The 17,601-nt window shown below is 41.5% G+C and overlaps 2 protein-coding genes across 2 annotated transcripts; one reads left to right on the top strand and one right to left on the bottom strand.

Annotated features, from left to right (window-relative positions):
* Positions 1–256: 256 nt before the first annotated feature.
* LOC148840101 (protein CEBPZOS-like) lies at positions 257–3,066 on the top strand. Its single transcript, XM_088930372.1, has 4 exons — positions 257–678; positions 1,247–1,291; positions 2,439–2,525; positions 2,640–3,066. The coding sequence occupies exons 1-3, from the start codon at positions 561–563 to the stop codon at positions 2,522–2,524; spliced, it is 249 nt and encodes an 82-aa protein (XP_088786498.1). The 5' UTR covers positions 257–560; the 3' UTR covers position 2,525; positions 2,640–3,066.
* On the bottom strand, positions 2,339–17,548 carry cebpz (CCAAT enhancer binding protein zeta). The gene is made up of 17 exons (XM_088930358.1): positions 17,333–17,548; positions 14,856–16,354; positions 13,843–14,074; positions 12,968–13,145; positions 12,155–12,243; positions 11,760–11,813; positions 11,178–11,280; positions 10,797–10,865; positions 10,641–10,707; positions 9,397–9,503; positions 8,286–8,346; positions 7,719–7,909; positions 6,333–6,365; positions 6,012–6,104; positions 5,823–5,893; positions 5,338–5,419; positions 2,339–2,743 (listed from the first exon to the last, which is right to left on the bottom strand). Exons 1-17 carry the CDS (start codon positions 17,507–17,509, stop codon positions 2,601–2,603), a joined length of 3,249 nt encoding a protein of 1,082 aa, XP_088786484.1. The 5' UTR covers positions 17,510–17,548; the 3' UTR covers positions 2,339–2,600.
* Between the last annotated feature and the right edge of the window lie 53 nt (positions 17,549–17,601).

Below are 17,601 nucleotides of genomic sequence, written 5' to 3'. Positions count from 1 at the left end.
CCCGTCTTTTAGTTTCTTGCGCTGACATACATCGTATCGTTATTATATTTCTTATTAAGAATTAATTATTAGCATTTCAGTAACGTTGTTGAAGGTTGATGCAGAAGCTTCAGATACGATACATTAAAAGAAAAAATAGTTCTGAAATATATCGAAAAGTGTTTGTAATCGTTCTGGTGACTTTATCACCTTGTATTTCTTTATACTCTCCACAGTCGCGTTTCCGTCTTACCGTACTGATTGTACCTTCCTACGCACCGTAGATGTGGAAGAGAGAAATGGAGGTGCAAGGTCAGATGGGTCGTTTATAACGCTAGACGTGCGTTAACATGTAGTCTGTTTGGTATAAATTTAACTTCATAAACTAAGCAGTTGCGGACCACTTTCGGCTTTGCATGAATGCGCAATTATATGAGCGCATTGACCATCGGGCAGAACTGCAAACCAGATTTTGTTAACAAACGTGATACTTTGATAGATTTAGTTACAAAACTTGGGACACTGTATTTGGAATAAACAGTTTATATTATTATAGGTAGATTTTCGTAATTGATTTCAAAATGGCACCCAAAACCATGGAACCTTTTGCTCGGAAGCTCTTCAAAGGTGTATTACTCCTGGAAGTAGCCGGAGTGTTCGGTGTATACTGGCTTTTTTACAGGATGAAGTCCAGTCAAGGTAGGAACTGTTACAAGTTTCATCTCATCAGGCATCACGCTACCGACACATACTAACAGATCAGTGAACCACGGTAGGGAGTGATCTCCTTACCCCCTTCATAATCTTTAACGGTTTAAGAAATTGACTGAATTTGCGACTGGAGATTGAAGCTTCGGCTACCTCAGTTGTTTTCCTTTCTTGATCTATACTTCCTAACTGGTTTGGAGTTTCAAGTCTTTAACCAGCAAGCATTTTTTGGTGACACAGGAAAATGTACTGCTGCTAATTATTATAGCCTTACACTGCATAAATCCTGTTGTCGCGTGAATTTCTTCTTTCTTCACATCACTTTTGTCGATATTTCTGTCCTTGTGAATATAGCCTTTATTTACCTTCTTTACCCTTGAGCTCAGTGCATCATTCCAAGACATTGTAGCTTGAATGTGCCGATAATTGTTCCCTCAACCTCAAATACGGTTCACTGAAGACCTCTTCAGAAAGTTATTTGATTTAAAGTGCTTCTGCTGCATAGTGATAAATCATAATCATTAAATGTATTGTGCATTTAATGTGTTAATCTTGACAGATTTCAGAAATACAATGAACAGGAGATTCCCATCCATTTTGGAAGGTACTGACTTTTTAAAAATCCTTTTTTTAACACATTTGAGAATTGTGTAATAAAATAGATATGTACAAGTATAGATTTCCCAATTTTCAATTGAAAAGTTTTAAAAAAGCTTTCAAACATACTTCATAGTTAATGAAGGATATCTATAATCCTTGAATGTACAGTATGGTTGGAAGAAGGTGTGTGAATCAAACTGATAGAAAGTGGATGAGCAAAGCTGGACAAATGTTCTTGTTATAGTCAGGCTAATGGTTTTCTGAAACTTGCTATAAGGTAGAAGGGAGTAGTTCAGGTGGGGAGCTGCGTCAGCATGCGTAGGCTGCAAAGGAACAAGTAATAGGTTTATTCCATGCTGAAAAAAAGAAGAAAGAGAACACAACGTTTCGGCCGTGGAGCCTTCTTCAGGTGTGAGGAAGGCTCACACCTGAAGAAGGCTCCACAGCCGAAACGTTGTGTTCTCTTTCTTCTTTTTTTCAGCATGGAATAAACCTATTACTTGTTCCATAAGGTAGAAGGGTATACATTCCTACTGTACAGGCATTCATCTTTATTACTACGTTGTAAATTAGTTCTAAGCCAGCAGCCACATCACCCTGCAACTCACAATGTGCAGCCCACTGAAGCTCAGCAGGTGTGAGCCTGGTCAGTACCTGGATGGGAGACCTCCTGGGAAAAACTAAGGCAGCTGCTGCTGGAAGAGGTGTTAGTGGGGCCAGTAGGGGGCGCTCACCCTGCAGTCTGTGTGGGTCCTAATGGCCCAGTATAGTGACAGGGACACTGTACTGTAAAAAGGCGCCAACAGTTCCTGACTCTCGGTGGTCATTAAAGGTTCCAGGGTGTCTATCGAAAAGAGTAGGGGTGTAACCCTGGTGTCCTGGCCAAATTTCCCCCTGGCCCTGGCCTATAGCCTCCTAATAATCAGTAATAGTAATCCTATTAGGACAATAATCCTAATAGTCAGGCATGACAGGTACAAGCATTTGTCTGGCTGGTTCTTCTCCAACTGGCTCACATGCCGACAGACTTTAAAGAATAAAATTACAAGTATTTCAATAGCTTGGAAATATATTTTAATATAAAAGATGTACTAAAACATGGGATCTTTGAGATAAATTCACTTGTCTTATTTTATTGTTAATCATTTCAGCTTATTATAAATCCCACGAATGGGCAGGGATTTACGGAATTCGGGAAGAGGACAATAAGGCGTGGTCCAGAGAAAAAACACAGTGAGGTGAGTGGAGAAATACGGGGCATAAAAAAACAGCAGCAGCATCTGTTCGAAGTTTACTCTTTGACAGGCAGCACATTAATTCTGCTTTTTTCTCCCCCCCTTCGGTTTGCCCAGGTGTTTATTCCTCTTGAACATCGCCTTCCTCTTCCTCAGCGTCTTGACATCTCTACCTTGGATCCAGTCGTCGCGCGCGGCCTCCCACTTGAGCTGCTTGACTCCTGGGGGGGGGGGGGAATGAACGTTAGAGAAGTTAAGTGAATGGAGCTGCGCCACGACCGATAAAACCAGTGGGCTGTCCTGTATCGAGCACCCAGGGAACTGAAAATGTGTGATTATACCATTCTAAAGCCGTACTATTCAACCTTTATCAAAAGCACAAGTGTTTTTAAGGTAACTGATTTAAGGGAAGTCAGATCAGTTTCCCAAGAGATGGTTATTACTCTGTAAACACAAACCCTTTACCTTCATGTATCTGCAACAGATGTAATTATTTAAGTTTAATGCCAAATAAACATTTTGTATCTTGAATAAAAGCAAAAAAGCATATTCTTCTCGCACGGGTAGCTGTATCTTTTGCTGGTAAAGTACCCAGCAGCCACCTCTACAGTTACTCAGAACACAAGACATTGCCATGATGTATAGAACTGCAACATCTCTTCAAATACATCACTCAGTCAAGGCTCTGGGGGAAACTAAATTAAGTTTATAAGTAACTAGTTTTATAAGGAAGTAGAAATATAGAAACAGAATACTTGATTAGGTGTAGAAAAAATATCATTTTTGCCATTCATCTTAAGTTATAAATGCAGAACTACGCGACCACAAAGTTAAAACCTACTTTAGAATGTGCTACAGAGAAAGCATAACAGAAATCTGGATGTTTCTGGCACTGGGTGTTAGTTAAGCATAATTAACAATACCCGTGTAGCAGTGACCTCGGTTGGTTGGATATGTGCCTGAGCTGCATTAAGCCCTCCAACAAATGCCTTAGTTCTGCTGAGTGCACTAAGGGCTCAACCTCTTCTGACAATGCATGCTACAAATAACATACAGTGCCTATAGAAAGTCTACACCCCCTCTGGACCTTTTCACATTTTATTTATTGTGTTACAGCATGGAACCATGATGTATTTAACGGATATTTTTTTGCCACTCATCAACACAAAGTACTCTATAATGTCGAATTAAAAAAACAGACATTTTACCAGATCAATTAAAAATAATTGAATGCATAAGTATTCACCCCCTTGCTTTGACACATCTAAATTACCTCTGAATGAACCAACTCTCTTCTCCAAGTCACATAATTACTTGACTGGAGTCCACCTGTGTGCAGTTCAGGTGTTTCACATGATTTCAGAATAAAGACACCTGTGTGTGGGAGCTTCCCCACTTAGTGCATTTCCAAGGAAGTACTACACCATGAAGACCAAGGAACATTCCAAGCAGATCTGAGACAGGGTTCTTGAAAAATACCAGTCAGGGCAAGGATATAGGAAAATTTCCAAGGCATTGAATATACCTCAAAGCACAGTGAAGTCCATCATTAAAAAGGTGAGAAAATATGGAACAACTGTGAATCTGCCTAGAACTGGCCGTCCTTCAAAACTGAGTGTCCGAGCAAGAAGAGCCATAGCAAGGGAGGCCACCAAGAAGCCTTACGCAACTCTAAAGGAGTTACAGTCCTCCATGACAGAGATGGAAGAAACTGTGCATAAGACAACAATAGCACACGCAATTCATTAATCTGGCCTGATGAGACCAAAACTGAACTTTTTTTTTTGGCACAAACCTAACACAGCACATCACACTGAGAACACCATCCCTTCAGTGAAGCATAGTGGTGGCAGCATCATGCTTTGGGGATGCTTCTCTGCGGCAGGGACTGGAAAACTCATAAAGATAGAAGGAAAAATGGATGAAGCCAAGTACAGAAAAATCCTGGAGGAAAACGTGCTGCAATCAGCAAGAGCACTGGGACTTGGAAGACGATTCACCTTCCAAATCCTGTCCAAAAGGACAATGACCAGAAACATACAGCAAAAGCCACACTCGAGTGGCTTAAAACCAAAAAGGTTAATGTCCTGGAGTGGCCCAGTCAAAGTCCAGACCTCACTCCAATTAAGCTTCTTGGAATGACTTAAGAATTGCTGTTCACAAATGGTCCCCATCCAACTTGATGGAGCTTGAGCAATTTTGCCAAGAAGAATGGGCAAAAATTCCAGTGTCAAGATGTGCAACGCTGATAGCGACTTATCCAAAGAGACTCACAGCTGTAATTGCTGCCAAAGGTGGTTTAACCAAGTATTAACTCTGGGGGGGGGGGTAAATACTTATGCATTGAATTATTTTCTGTTTTTTATTTTTAATTAATTTAGTAAAATGTCTGGATTTTTGTTTTCACTTTGACATTATAGAGTACTTTGTGTTGATGAGTGGCAAATATTCTCAGTTAAATACATCATAGTTCCATGCTGTAACAATAAAATGTGAAAAAGTCCAAGGGGGGTGTAGACGTTCTATAGGCACTGTATGTATATTTTCTTGTTCACTTTAATGATGCCATATAGGTTGTATATAGCTGAGAGTTGAGCTATTTCCTGATTTGGCAAAAACTATGAAACTGTAGACAGCAGATGCAGGAATAAAATGGGATTATAAAACAATAGCTCTAAAAAATTAAATGGATTTATTTTATGTGCTTCTTGTTCCTCCCAGAAACAATTCTAGTATTGTAGTCCTTTACTTCTTATAAACATTGATACTAAACTTCATGGAACAGTGCTGAAATACTCCTTGTTCCAAAACTCACCTGCTTTGTCTCTGTTTGCCATTGCATTCATGCCAATATTGTCAAACTTTGATCCTGTGTTTTCATCCAGGAGATACCCAAACTGTTAAAAGGATAAAAAACAGTGTTCACATTTAGATCATCTCAAGTTCTGCAATATGCACTCAGATTATTCGTATGGAGTTGTACACTGTGTCAGTTACTAAACAGCTGTAGACCCGGGACAGTCTGTGTGCACCTTGATTTTCATAAGAGTGTTTCTGCAGAATGAGAAATCGTGGTATATGATACCTTTGAACCCAGTGTTTTAAAATTGTGTCTTTTACACAATTCCAGAACATTAAAACGGGACTTTTTTAAAAAGAAAATACATTTTAAAATGCATAAATCTAACATTCAGAGAAAGACATTTTCTTGTTTATATAACTACTTAAAGGAACATGACTTTTGTATTACAGGACTTACAGTATTGAAATATAGAAGTCTGAGGATTTGCATTGTCTTACCTCTTCTGCAGTAGCAAGCATGTTATCATCCTCTAAGCCCTTCTTTTTCTTCTTCTTTCCTGATTTTGACCCTGCAGAAACAGAACTTAATATTTTTATTCAGGTTTAAGAGTTATAATTACTTCTGAACATATACTTGAAAATTGATACAGTAAAAATTGATAGCGACATGAAGAATATGTGGCTTACCTAAAGAACCCAAAAGGTCAAGATCTTCTGGTTTCTTCCTCTTGCCTGTTTTGGGACCTGCTCTGATCTTTGGCGTTTCTCCAACTTCAACTTCTAAATCAGAAATATGATTTCTTTACCAGAAGGTCTACCGCTACTGCTTCAAAAACTTAGATTAGGTAGACCTAAACTACATTATTTAAAGCCATTACCACGTAGCTCCAAATCACAAAACTAAATATACACATTTGAAATTTACAGACAGTAAAACTGCTGAAGAAATTTAAGATCTGCGTTTGAAAGGAGTGAGAAGAGATTATGGTAGCTAGATGTCAGACCTACCTTCAAAAATATTCGTGTCAATATCTTCCATCTCTGAAAGAGAAAATCAGTTTAGAAAGATGGCAGAATTCCAAAGGAGCTATTGCCTCCAACCAAAATTAAATCTGATATTCCTGTACAGGCCTATGCAACAATCGCCCTGTGTACTGGTAGGTATATTTAAGAAAATCGGTTGGATTGAGATCTAGAAAAATAAAATAAATAAATCATGTTAATAGTATACGGGTAATACTTGATTTGCACAACACATGTAAACACGGAGGACGTGCTACGGGTGCAGTCCCCACCAGAAAGCTGAAGCCCCATAAATGTAAGTAACATGTTTATATGGTTGTACTTAAAGTTATTTTTAAAGTAAATATTTGTTAGTTTATCGATCTCATGTAAAATCCGAATGGAAGAGCGGTGTGGACAAGCATCTTTGTATTTGAATATGCAATTACTGAAAACGGATGGATGTCTGGGGACTGATTTACTTTATGATCTCTCCACAGAATTATAGGTTAATTATGAAATAAAACTGCTCATGGAAACTAGAATATTTGGATTATTAAACATGAACTTAAAACGTTAAAAGAATTTAAAAGACAAGAACTGCAAAAATGCAAATTTGGCATTCAACATAATTCAACAATAATAAAGCACTTCTTTTCTGGACACTCCATTTAAAGCGCTTTACAGGTAATACTTAAAATAACAATTGCTTAAACCTATATAGCGCTTTTCTGGACACTCCACTCAAAGCGCTTTACAGGTAATGGGGACTCCCCTCCACCCCCACCAGTGTGCAGCCCCACCTGGATGATGCAACGGCAGCCATAGTGCACCAGTACACTCACCACACACCAGCTCTCAGTGGGGAGGAGAGCAGAGTGATGAAGCCAGTTCAGAGATAAGGATTATTAGGAGGCCATAATTAGTTAGGGCCAATGGGAAATTTGACCAGGACACCGGGGTAACACCCCTACTCTTTTCGAGAAACACCCTGAGATTTTGAATGACCACAGAGAGTCAGGACCTCGGTTTTACACTCTTCTGAAAGATGGCGCCATTTTACAATGTAGTGTCCCCGTCACTATACTGGAGCATTAGGACCCACATGGACCGCAGGGTGAGCGTCCCCTACTGACCCCACTAACACCTCTTCCAGCAGCAACCTTAGTTTTTCCCAGGAGGTCTCCCTTCCAGGTACTGACTTCTGACTTCTCTAACTGGTGTGCTGTGTGGTGGAGATACTGGTGCATAATGGCTTCTTCACATCATCCAGGTGAGCGATGATGCCCCCTCCCACATTTAAAGCACTTTCAGGTTCTTTTGGGATGAAAAGTGCTATACAAATGCAATTATGATCCCCCTCCTCCTGCAAATATGTAATTTGGCAGGCACCTTTATCGTCATCGTCGTCGTCGTCTCCCACGTCCATGAATGCTCCACCATCTTCCTCTAGCTCGTTTCCAAAGTCCTCCTCATCCATACTGCCCAGAGACACCTCATCATCGTCCAGATCCCCCTCTTCCAGGTCGGAGTCCGAGTCCGAGTCCCCCTTCTTGCCTTGCTTGGCCGTCTTCTTCATATTGCTGAAAATGGAGACTCATGCTTTAAGTACCCCATAATGGTGTATTTAAAGTCAGGAATGTCTTTTTATTTGAAGAAGAAACACTGCTATTTTAATGTTCAAAAACAGATTGCCCCTGATGTACTTTCAAGCAGCCTCATTTATTATCCCCAACAGTCATGCATTTGACAGTAAAGAAAATATTTTTACTTAATCAAATGGTCATAAGGGGGCAAGTCTAGCGATTTCCTTGTCTGTTTTTAATGTAAGAACGATCCAAAAATTCGACTAGAATGCAGACCTTCCAATTAACTCTTGACTAATGTTTCATCTAAGAACAATATTGATAACTGCAGTCTATACGAAAATGTATACTGAAAAAGTCAAATTCAACTTACCCAGCAAAATCGAGACTGTTGTCCTCAAATTCTGTGAAGTAGCTATCTCCTTCAAATGAATCTGTGAACGACATCATCGAGCATTTAAATTACAGATTTCACCACAAAATCAGATCAGGTGATTATCAAAAAGTGTTTCCAGTGATATAAAAAGTAAGCTAACACTAGAAATTAAGGTATGTGAAATTCTGCTATTTTTTCCAATGCTATTTGCTTGAATTACAGTTTTAATATTAGTCTACAGTATACTGAAGTAATAACGTGATATGGTATTGTCAGTCTGAAAATGCTGCGGGGCAAGCTACAGTTTGCCATGGTAGCCGGCTGTCTCTCAGTACTGGTTACCATGGAAGCGCGTTCTGACAGGAAATCTACATCACCTGTGAGGGCTCTTTCACGCCCTTCGCAGGATGTGCAGAATATTTAAGGAATTCTCTCAAAGCCCACTTAAATTCCTAGCTTTGAGTGAATAATAATAATAAACTTTATTTTATATAGCGCCTTTAAAGGTGGCTTCTCAAAGCGCCCGAGTTCTCTAGCTCCCGATCTTTGGCTGCGTCCTGGATGTTTGACCCTCGTTTTGTACGTGACCTCGGCTCCTGGACATTCCCCTGGTGCTCTGCTACAGTGTTTCTTGGCTCTGACCACATACTCTGGACTGCGTGCCCCTGTACTTTTGCCTGTCTACCTAGTGCCTGGCTACAAACCCTGCTTCTGCGTCTTCCTCCTCCCTGCTCTGTTTACCCACCTACTAGAGCACCACGGCCTCCTGCTCGACTGCTAAACCGACTGGACCGGACCGGTCACCGCCTGCTATCGCACCACCGTTGCCCATATGCACAGCTCCGCTTCTGTTCTCCTGCCAGCTCGCAGCCTATGGTGCGTCTCCCAGTGTGCTCAGCCCAGTCTCTGGGCGTGTGCACCATTGCTCAGTTTTCTCCTGCCAGCTTGCAGCCTATAGTGTGTCTCCAAATGTGCTCAGCCCAGTCTCTGTGCATGTAAACCATTGCTCAGTTTTCTCCTTCCAGCTAGCAGCCTATGGTGTGTCTCCCAGTGTGCTCAGCCCAGTCTCTGGGCTTAAAAAAACCTCTTCGTATCACAAAGGACTCACCCAGTGCCCTCTCAAACTCGTCATCATCCACATCCTCAACACTTTCGTCGTCCCTGCCTCCGCGAGGCCTGTGCAGTTCCTTCTCCTTCTCCCGTTTTTTAAAAAACCTGGACATTTCGGCAATAGGAAGAAAAAAAGTTCCATCTTTTAATTTTGTGAACCTCTCTTTTGTGGCGTACTCGATACACAACAGTGCTAAAACAAATCTGGGTCTCAGAAACAACAGATGATACTTCAGCAAAGTACTTTACAGACTACAATCAAGTCATCACCACACCTGAAAAAAACAACGTTGAAAAATAAAAGAGGTATATCATAATTTAAATATTAAAATATTCCCGTATAATTATTCTGGTGTTGTTGGTGTTGTTATACCTAGTTTTATTTAAAATGTAAAATCTCCAAACACTTTATCCGAGTTCTTAAAGGGGAACTGCAGTCCCAATTTCTCAGACTCGTTCTTAAACCTCAGTAACAAAATAAATTCACTGACAGTATAAAAAACATTTTACATGTCATCGGAAGTTTTGTTGCCTTGTTAGAATATGGGGGTGCGTATATCTGGAAATTTTGTCTATTTTGTGATGTAAATTGGAGGTTTTACACATTACTGTGTACATTTTATTTGTATCGTGGTTTGAAATGCCCTCATCAATGCTGATCCTTCCAAACCCCGAAATATAAAGATAGCGTTTCAGTCCCTCTTTAAGAGCTGCTTGATGTTTTAATTGAAATAGCTACACCTCCTCAGTCTTGTGAGAATTAAGCTAGCATTCTCAGAAACTGCTGATGTGAAAGCGTTTACAATCCTTCACACCCTGTAAATCAATAACAGCACTGCTCCAGTGCCAGTCACTGCACAAACACAGCACCTACTACTACAAATCCTTTTCTTTAAGAGCCCAGTCTTAAATCCCAACAGTGCTAAGCCAATTTCAGACAGTCACTGGGAGTGTCTCACTAGCATCCAAGCAGAACATTCTGCACTGAACATGGAAGTCCCATCCTGAGATACAGAAGAGGTTTTTTATTATGGAGCTTCTTGCAATAACTTCTTGCAGTGACTACTTTTTCCAAAAGTGTACATCTTTGAACAACTTAAAACATTCCTGTTTATTTTTTCACCTTCATAACCTCATAAAACAATGACAGGAAACAACTTCATGTTTCATAAAGATATCCTAATCTGTAAAATAAACCTTCCTAACTCCTTGCAATTAATAGCTTTCAAGTAATGTACGTACCGATGGAAGAAGATCTCATCCACTGGGATCTGACTCTCGTCTTTTTCAAGAAACTCCTGACAGTTCACTGTGAGAAATTAAAGAGGTGCTGCTTGAAAAAAAAGCAAACATTCTAAACCTTTCCCACAATTTATCTGAAGAATTGGAGTAACTCACCAGGCAAACTGCGGACATTATTCATTGACAGTCTCTGTTTGGGTTGCATAACCACACTGTCTACATTGTCTGAAAAATAAGTAAGAAATAACAAATCAAGGTGAGGAGGTACTTCAACTGCAAATGACAAATAATTCTTAAATTACTGTGACAGCAGCAACACACCATTATACCACTTCAAATCAAACGGATGATGAAACCTGAGTTTGCTCTGTTCTGTGAAACTCCTCATGACTGATGATGACTAAAACCAATCAAATGAATATTAATTGGAAGCAGGGATACATTTCCCCCCCCATTTTAAGATCGCAGTCATGAGTATGGTTTTCATTGCACTGCAAAACTGAAGTTTGAGATGAGCAGAAAACAAGGCTGTGCTACCTTTTCCCTTGTTTTGCTTGGGGTTTCTGAAGACAAAGCGGTCCAGGAACCTGATGAGCGTGAAGTCCTGCAGAGGGTCTCCGGTGTAACCGATGCTCTCGCCCTGACAGGAGGAACACAGCCACACTCATGAAGACGACGTTCGGTCACAGCACTCCTATGACCTGAACTTCACAAAAGCACCCACCCCAGCTTGAGTCTTTCTTTCATTTCTTTGTTGTGACACATTCGGCAACAACATTGGTCGCGACTGGGGCAGGACTACCGTCATGCACATTTCAAAGCATTTTCCTTTTGGTACAACTTCCTGTCTTTCCTCATAAAGGACTGAAGCTTTCAAAAAGTATTCTACCAATCATGAAATACATATTGAAAAATATTTACCAGAACAAACATACCTCTGAGATCAGCAAGCCGTTTTGTAACATATTCTAACGATGAAAGCTTCAGTAGGTTCCACAAGTTAAAGTAAAATCTACAGGAAGTCTGCATGGAGATTAAAAATACCGACGACTTTTTTCTCTCTTTCGGTACTTTCTCCTTTAACGGGATTAACATGCCCTACAGAGAGACAGACTTTACCTGCAAGATTGTGCTGGCAAAAAGGGCCACTGAGGGGTGGAAATGTGCAGAGAGCTGGAAAAAAAAACACAATAACTTGGTATGAAGTCATCAAAGCTGCTTAAAAGCGTAATATCACTCCAGCTCTTGGTACAACACAAACAATATAAACAAAACACAGAATTTTTAAATTGTTCACTTGCATGCACTCTCCCATATATTACAATGCTTTCTTCCCCCCCTACCATATAATTTTTTTTATGATTTAGTAATCATTTATAAGTGATTAATCAATCATTTATAATGAATCATTTTATGATTAGTCATTTGCAGGAGCTGTAAAGATGACAATACTCTCTTGTGGCGAAACACGCGACCCAAGGATAATCATGCTTGACTGGCTCCTGGACTCTTACCCTTGCGAGCTCCCACAGAGTGCTGCCATCAGCCCCACAGTACAGAGGGTTTCTGTGCAGGGGGTCGTAGGCTCCCAGATTCTTCCCACCTGCAGGACAGCAGGAGTCAGCGCTGCTACAACCACAATCAGATGTACCGTTTTCTCTCCTGTGCTCCTGTGTCACAAACACTACATCATCCTCTACAGTGCACACGGACGTTGTTGCTGCCCCGTTTTAATGGATTGCCTGGAAGGGGCAACACTTAAGCACGCCAAGGCTGCACGAGAGCACAAAAAAAGCGGCAATGTACGCCTAAGTGGAATCAATCATGGGTCGTTTTTCTGAAAGAGCTAGTCTTCAGCTGCACTGGTGGACAGTGTGCTCTCCTTTTAAGAATGAGCTGTGGTCCAAAGGTGTTAATAATGGTGATAATTACACTTCATGCTGTTTCACAAACACTGGAGTTCTCAAGAAAGCCAACTTGTTCTATCTCATAAGAGGAACAAGTAAAGATTTATTCCAGGCTGAACAGAGAAGACAAGAAACATGACATTTCATCTGTGGAGCCCTTTTCGGGTGTGTGAAGGCTCCCCAACTGAAACGTTGTGTTTCTTTTCTTCTCTTTTCTGCATGGAATGAACCTTTACTTGTTCTTTGCAGCCTCCGCATGCTGACGCAGCTACAGTACCTACTTGAACTATCTCATAAGAGGCCCGTTGTATTGTAATGAAGGCCAATCACCAGTTGCTGTGACAATTCTCGTTTCATACAGTCCGCACTGATGGTGTTTCCTGTATGGTCAAGGGGAGGGAGAGACTGAACGAGCTTCACCTTCAAGGTTCTGGTGGTGTACCCATGATGCCGTTGGCTTGGACGGGGCAGTTCTCACTGGGTTCTCGGCCTGTGTCTGGCCTTGTCCACCTTCTTCTTCCTTATCAGCATCTGTAAACTTTTCCTCGGAGTCATCATCATCCTCATCCAGGTCCTCAAACTTCTCTTCCTCGCCTTCCTGCACACCAAAGATCAGTCATGGGGGTTTAGCAGAGCTCAGAGTTTTCATTCTTCTCAGATATGTGGTTAGAAAACAAGGCCGTCTCTTTACTTTTTTAAAGAATTCAACAGAAAAATATTAATTATTCAGTTTTCAATAACTACCTTTGATTATGACAGGTACAGTAATCCCTCGGTTTAACAGGCTAAAGAGGTGTCTGTTAAAGTACACGTCCATTAAATTACATACGAGGTTTTCAAGTCCCAAAACACTATTATGAGAGAAAAATAATCATGTTATATATACACCATATATGTTTATATTTACTGGATCTTTTACTTTTTTAACAATTTCAATCAACACAATTCTGTGCCTTTAAGTATAAATATACAATCTCTTTATTTCATATATAATAAACATACTGTATACAATTTGCTAAAGCATATGTAACACAAACAACACCCATCGTAAGCCTATGGGGCACCGTTGATATTCCTGAGCTTAAACCTATTCAGTACTTATTTTTATTTTGTTTTATTATTTGTACATTTCATTGTTATTGCAGGGAAAGTCCGGTGTTTTGGGAATTTTTACAGACATCATTCCCCTTAAGCCTATTAGGACTGTTAAATCTGAAGTCCATTAAAGCGAGGGTTTACTGTGGTCTGTTATCCGGACTGATCCGACAGGCCAAACAGCGATGCCAAGAGCTTACCCCGTTCTCCTGAAGCAGGATTCGCAGGCCCGGCTTGGCCTTCATGACCTCCGACACGAGGTAGAGGGCTCCACAGATGAAAGTGGGGCTCTGCTCACAGCTGACCTGCAGAAGCCTCTTCACAAAGGCCTTCACTCTGCGCAGTACAATGTCTGCCTTCAGGGACTTATAGAGCAGGTTCAGAAACATGGCTTGCTTGGAACACTGCGAGAGGCCAGGGTCCAGTAACTTCCTGCAACACAACATTTCAAATGCAGCATTTCAAATTTAGACCCCACAACGAGGAGGAGGAAAACTAAAAACCAAAACAGTGGTTTATTTCTATATTATACTTAAGCTAAAAGAGAAAAATGTTTTATTTTAAACTTACTTTTTCAGCCTTTCAACAGATTAATAACACCCGTGATAAATAAACCCTTGTCCAAAATAATTTTTTCTAATGTCCTCTATACATAACCATGCTATCGGTTTATAACCAATAACAATGACTAATGTAATCAACACCAAATCCCTCATTCATATAAGTTCTTATTAAAATAGTTTACTATATATCTCTTTCTTTAGAAAGCTGATACAACAAATCTCTCGAGAACAAATGCATTCCACTAGAAAAAATTGCACTATAACTTTATTACTATAACCCTACCTAAACCTCTGCTCTACCTTTTTTTCTAATACAGACGTAAAACTGCAGTAAAAGTATGACAGTGTCTAGTTTTACTTGTATTGATAAGAAGACCTGAAGAAGACTCCACAGCCAAAAACGTGTGTTTCTTTTCTCCTCTTTTCAGCATGGAATAAACCTTTACTTGTTCCTTGATATCTTCTTCAAGCCGTACAAATACTACTCTTCACGCCACTGCCAATCATAAAGAGCATAGTTTCACAGCTACCACTGAATCTCCTCTCTTAAAACACAATCCTCACGGTCCGAAATGACCTTTTAACTACAGCGGTCAGGAAGGAAAAAATGTGTATGCGTACTGGGAGAATACACTTAAACTGTGGCTTACTTGTAGAGCGCAACGTAGTATCGGTCGGAGACGGTCTGCTGTGAATCCATTACTTGAAACAGAAGCATTAAAGCCTGGACAGCGGTGTTAAATTTGACTAAATGCACCACTTTGAAGAGAGTGTCCAGCTGCTCCTTTATTTTCTCGTCTCCTGCCTCGGAATAAGGGTAGGCCCTATTCACGCCAGACAGCAGGGCGCTCAGCATTTTCGACTCAATGTCTTTCTTCTTGATGCAGGCCCGGAAGAAAGAGAAGTAGATACTGATCAGCCTGTTGGCCAGATTGCTTTCTTCGTGGCTCAGCAAGATCTGGTTGAGGAAACAGACAGAGTAGTACTGTGCCTTGAGACTGATGTTGGGCCTGAACATCAGCCTCTCCACTTCACCGCACACCACCGTCTTCATGTTTGGATGCTTGCGTAGCAAAGTCTCCAACAGGTAGGAGGCCTTGGCGGCTGTTTTGTATTCGGGATCTCCCAGCTTGTTAACAACTTGGTTGAGGAGGGCCTTCTCCTGCTCGGGTCTGGAACACAGCAGCTCGTGAGCGGTTGCCAAGGCCCGGGCTTTGGTTGCCATAACAGTGTCGTGCGCCAGACCGTCCAGGGCCACGACAAACTCTGCTACCTGGTGCTTCAGGTGGTGCTCGAAGTACCAGAGGATGAGGCGGCGGTCCCGGGCGTCCCTGTTTCCGCTGGACAGCTCCTCGACTTTGTCGAAAGGGTGCTGGGAGAAGGCCTGTAGCTTGCGGTGCTCTGGGAGCAGGTCTGACAACAGGAGCTCTCGGAAAGTGTCCAGGGCCATTAGGCTCTGCCTCCGGCTGCCCTTCTTCTTGATCAGGCTGACCAGCGTCTCCACAAACTGCAGGCAATGGACCGGAGCGTCCTGAATGAGAACGGTCATCGCTGCCATCCTATCCACCAGCGTGCCCGTGGAGACGATGGTCTTCATCCAGGTGGAGCTGGCACCTTTCTGCACGTTCTTTTTGCTCTTGTACAGCTCCGTCTCGGCTTCGAACAGCTTCTGGGCCAGGGCTTTGTACTGGGAGACCAGCGCTCCGTCCTGTGGCCGGGAAGTAAATTCGTTACTATAGTCCAGGTCGTACCACTTGCCACCAGGCTTGATCAACAGCACCTGCCTCGGCTGAAACTCAAACACGTTGATTTTTGGCTTCGTCTTCTTCCCTGTGCTGTCCGCAGTAAGAGCCCCTTTGCTCTTGCTGGGCTTTTCATTCTGTTCTGTCCCCTGGTCCTTACTTTTCTTTTCTGCCTTCCCCTTTTCTGTTCCGGCTTTTTTGCCCTCCTTCTTCGGGCCGGTGTCCTTCCTGCCCTGCTCCTGGGGCTCGTCGTGCACGATGTGCCAGGACTCCGAGTGGGAGCGGATCCCCAGCTTGTTGATGAAAGCTTCCAGCTCGCCATCCTTGAGGTCGTCGATGGCCCCTTTCTTTCCCCCATCCGTCAGCTCAATGGACTCGTCTACGGACACAAGCATGGCATAGTCTGCCTGCAGAGAGGAAAGGGGAAAACGCATGACGAGATTCACAGGTTCAAACACCACACAGTGCAACACGCACTGTAGTTCACTGTCCTCTGTCAGGGACAAGGAGGTGCACTAGTTCATCTGCTGCAATTTGTCTTCAGCAGCATCATCAATGGCATCAACCTCTTAATGTACAGACTACAATGCAGTCCTGAGAAAGCTCAGCCAATCATTATTTGCATATCTACAGGCACCTTCTATATGTAGAGTCTGTCATCAGTTTGTAGAGGAAGAAATCACAACTGAGGTTAGGACTCAGGAACATACATTGTTTTCAGTTCGGTCACTGTCAAAGTGGAAAATATTCACAACATACTAAAAAATTCTTTGTGAAAGCCTTTTAGTGTTCTAAACTGGGAGAATCCTTATTTGTAACGTTGGAGTAAAGAATGGGTCACAGCTCTGTTGTTATAAATGCAGGTTTTTGTTTTCTATTTCTGTAGCAAAATTCGAAAGACGGGAGTTTGGACTTTTAATTTAAAACTGCTAAGTAAATCCGAATACAGGTCTTGATTCATTGCAGGAAAACTAAAGGTACTCAAAAGTGTTGTCTAACACGGCACCTTTCGTCTGTACGACGCAACAGTTCGTAATGGATGTCTGAAAGTACAATAATTAAAAGAAGAAAAATCACAATAACCACGCATTATGTACACAAAATACCATAAGACAAAGGGCTTTATAAAATTACGCAAATCAACACGGGGAAAAAGTTGTTTAGTGCACTGCAATTCGAGCAACACTGCAAACTCGAAACATTCGTTAAAAAGCCGGACTTTTAAAGCGGCGAAACAACCACAGACATACTCTTATTTCGAACGCGCTGAATTATAATAAATCACTATAATCATAATAAATCATTATTCAACGTAACAATTAATTTTCTAAAGTTCCCGAGACACGCTTGTTCAAATCCCATCAACGCCACGCAGAGCAACATACCTTAGTTCCCCCAAGACGTAAAACGTCTTCCAAGGTAAATTCATCTTTAGAATTTCCCTGATCCCCTTCCATGCTTGACTCTCCTTCTCCCTCATCTTCATCTTCATCTTTTGCAGGTTCATCGTCATCCAGATTTTCTTTAAATGTTTCTAACTCTCCCTGCCGTTTTCGAACCATGCTGGTTTTCAGAGCATGGACACCTTAGAGAAACACCCTAGGCCACAGAAGGGAAATAACAATACACACAGAAGAAAATAAAACCCATCTAA

Source organism: Atractosteus spatula, chromosome 2 (genome assembly GCF_055471065.1).
Source record: "Atractosteus spatula isolate fAtrSpa1 chromosome 2, fAtrSpa1.hap1, whole genome shotgun sequence".
NCBI lineage: Eukaryota > Metazoa > Chordata > Actinopteri > Semionotiformes > Lepisosteidae > Atractosteus > Atractosteus spatula.
Note: the sequence above shows the minus strand (reverse complement) of the source record. Positions and strands in the feature narration are given on the sequence as shown.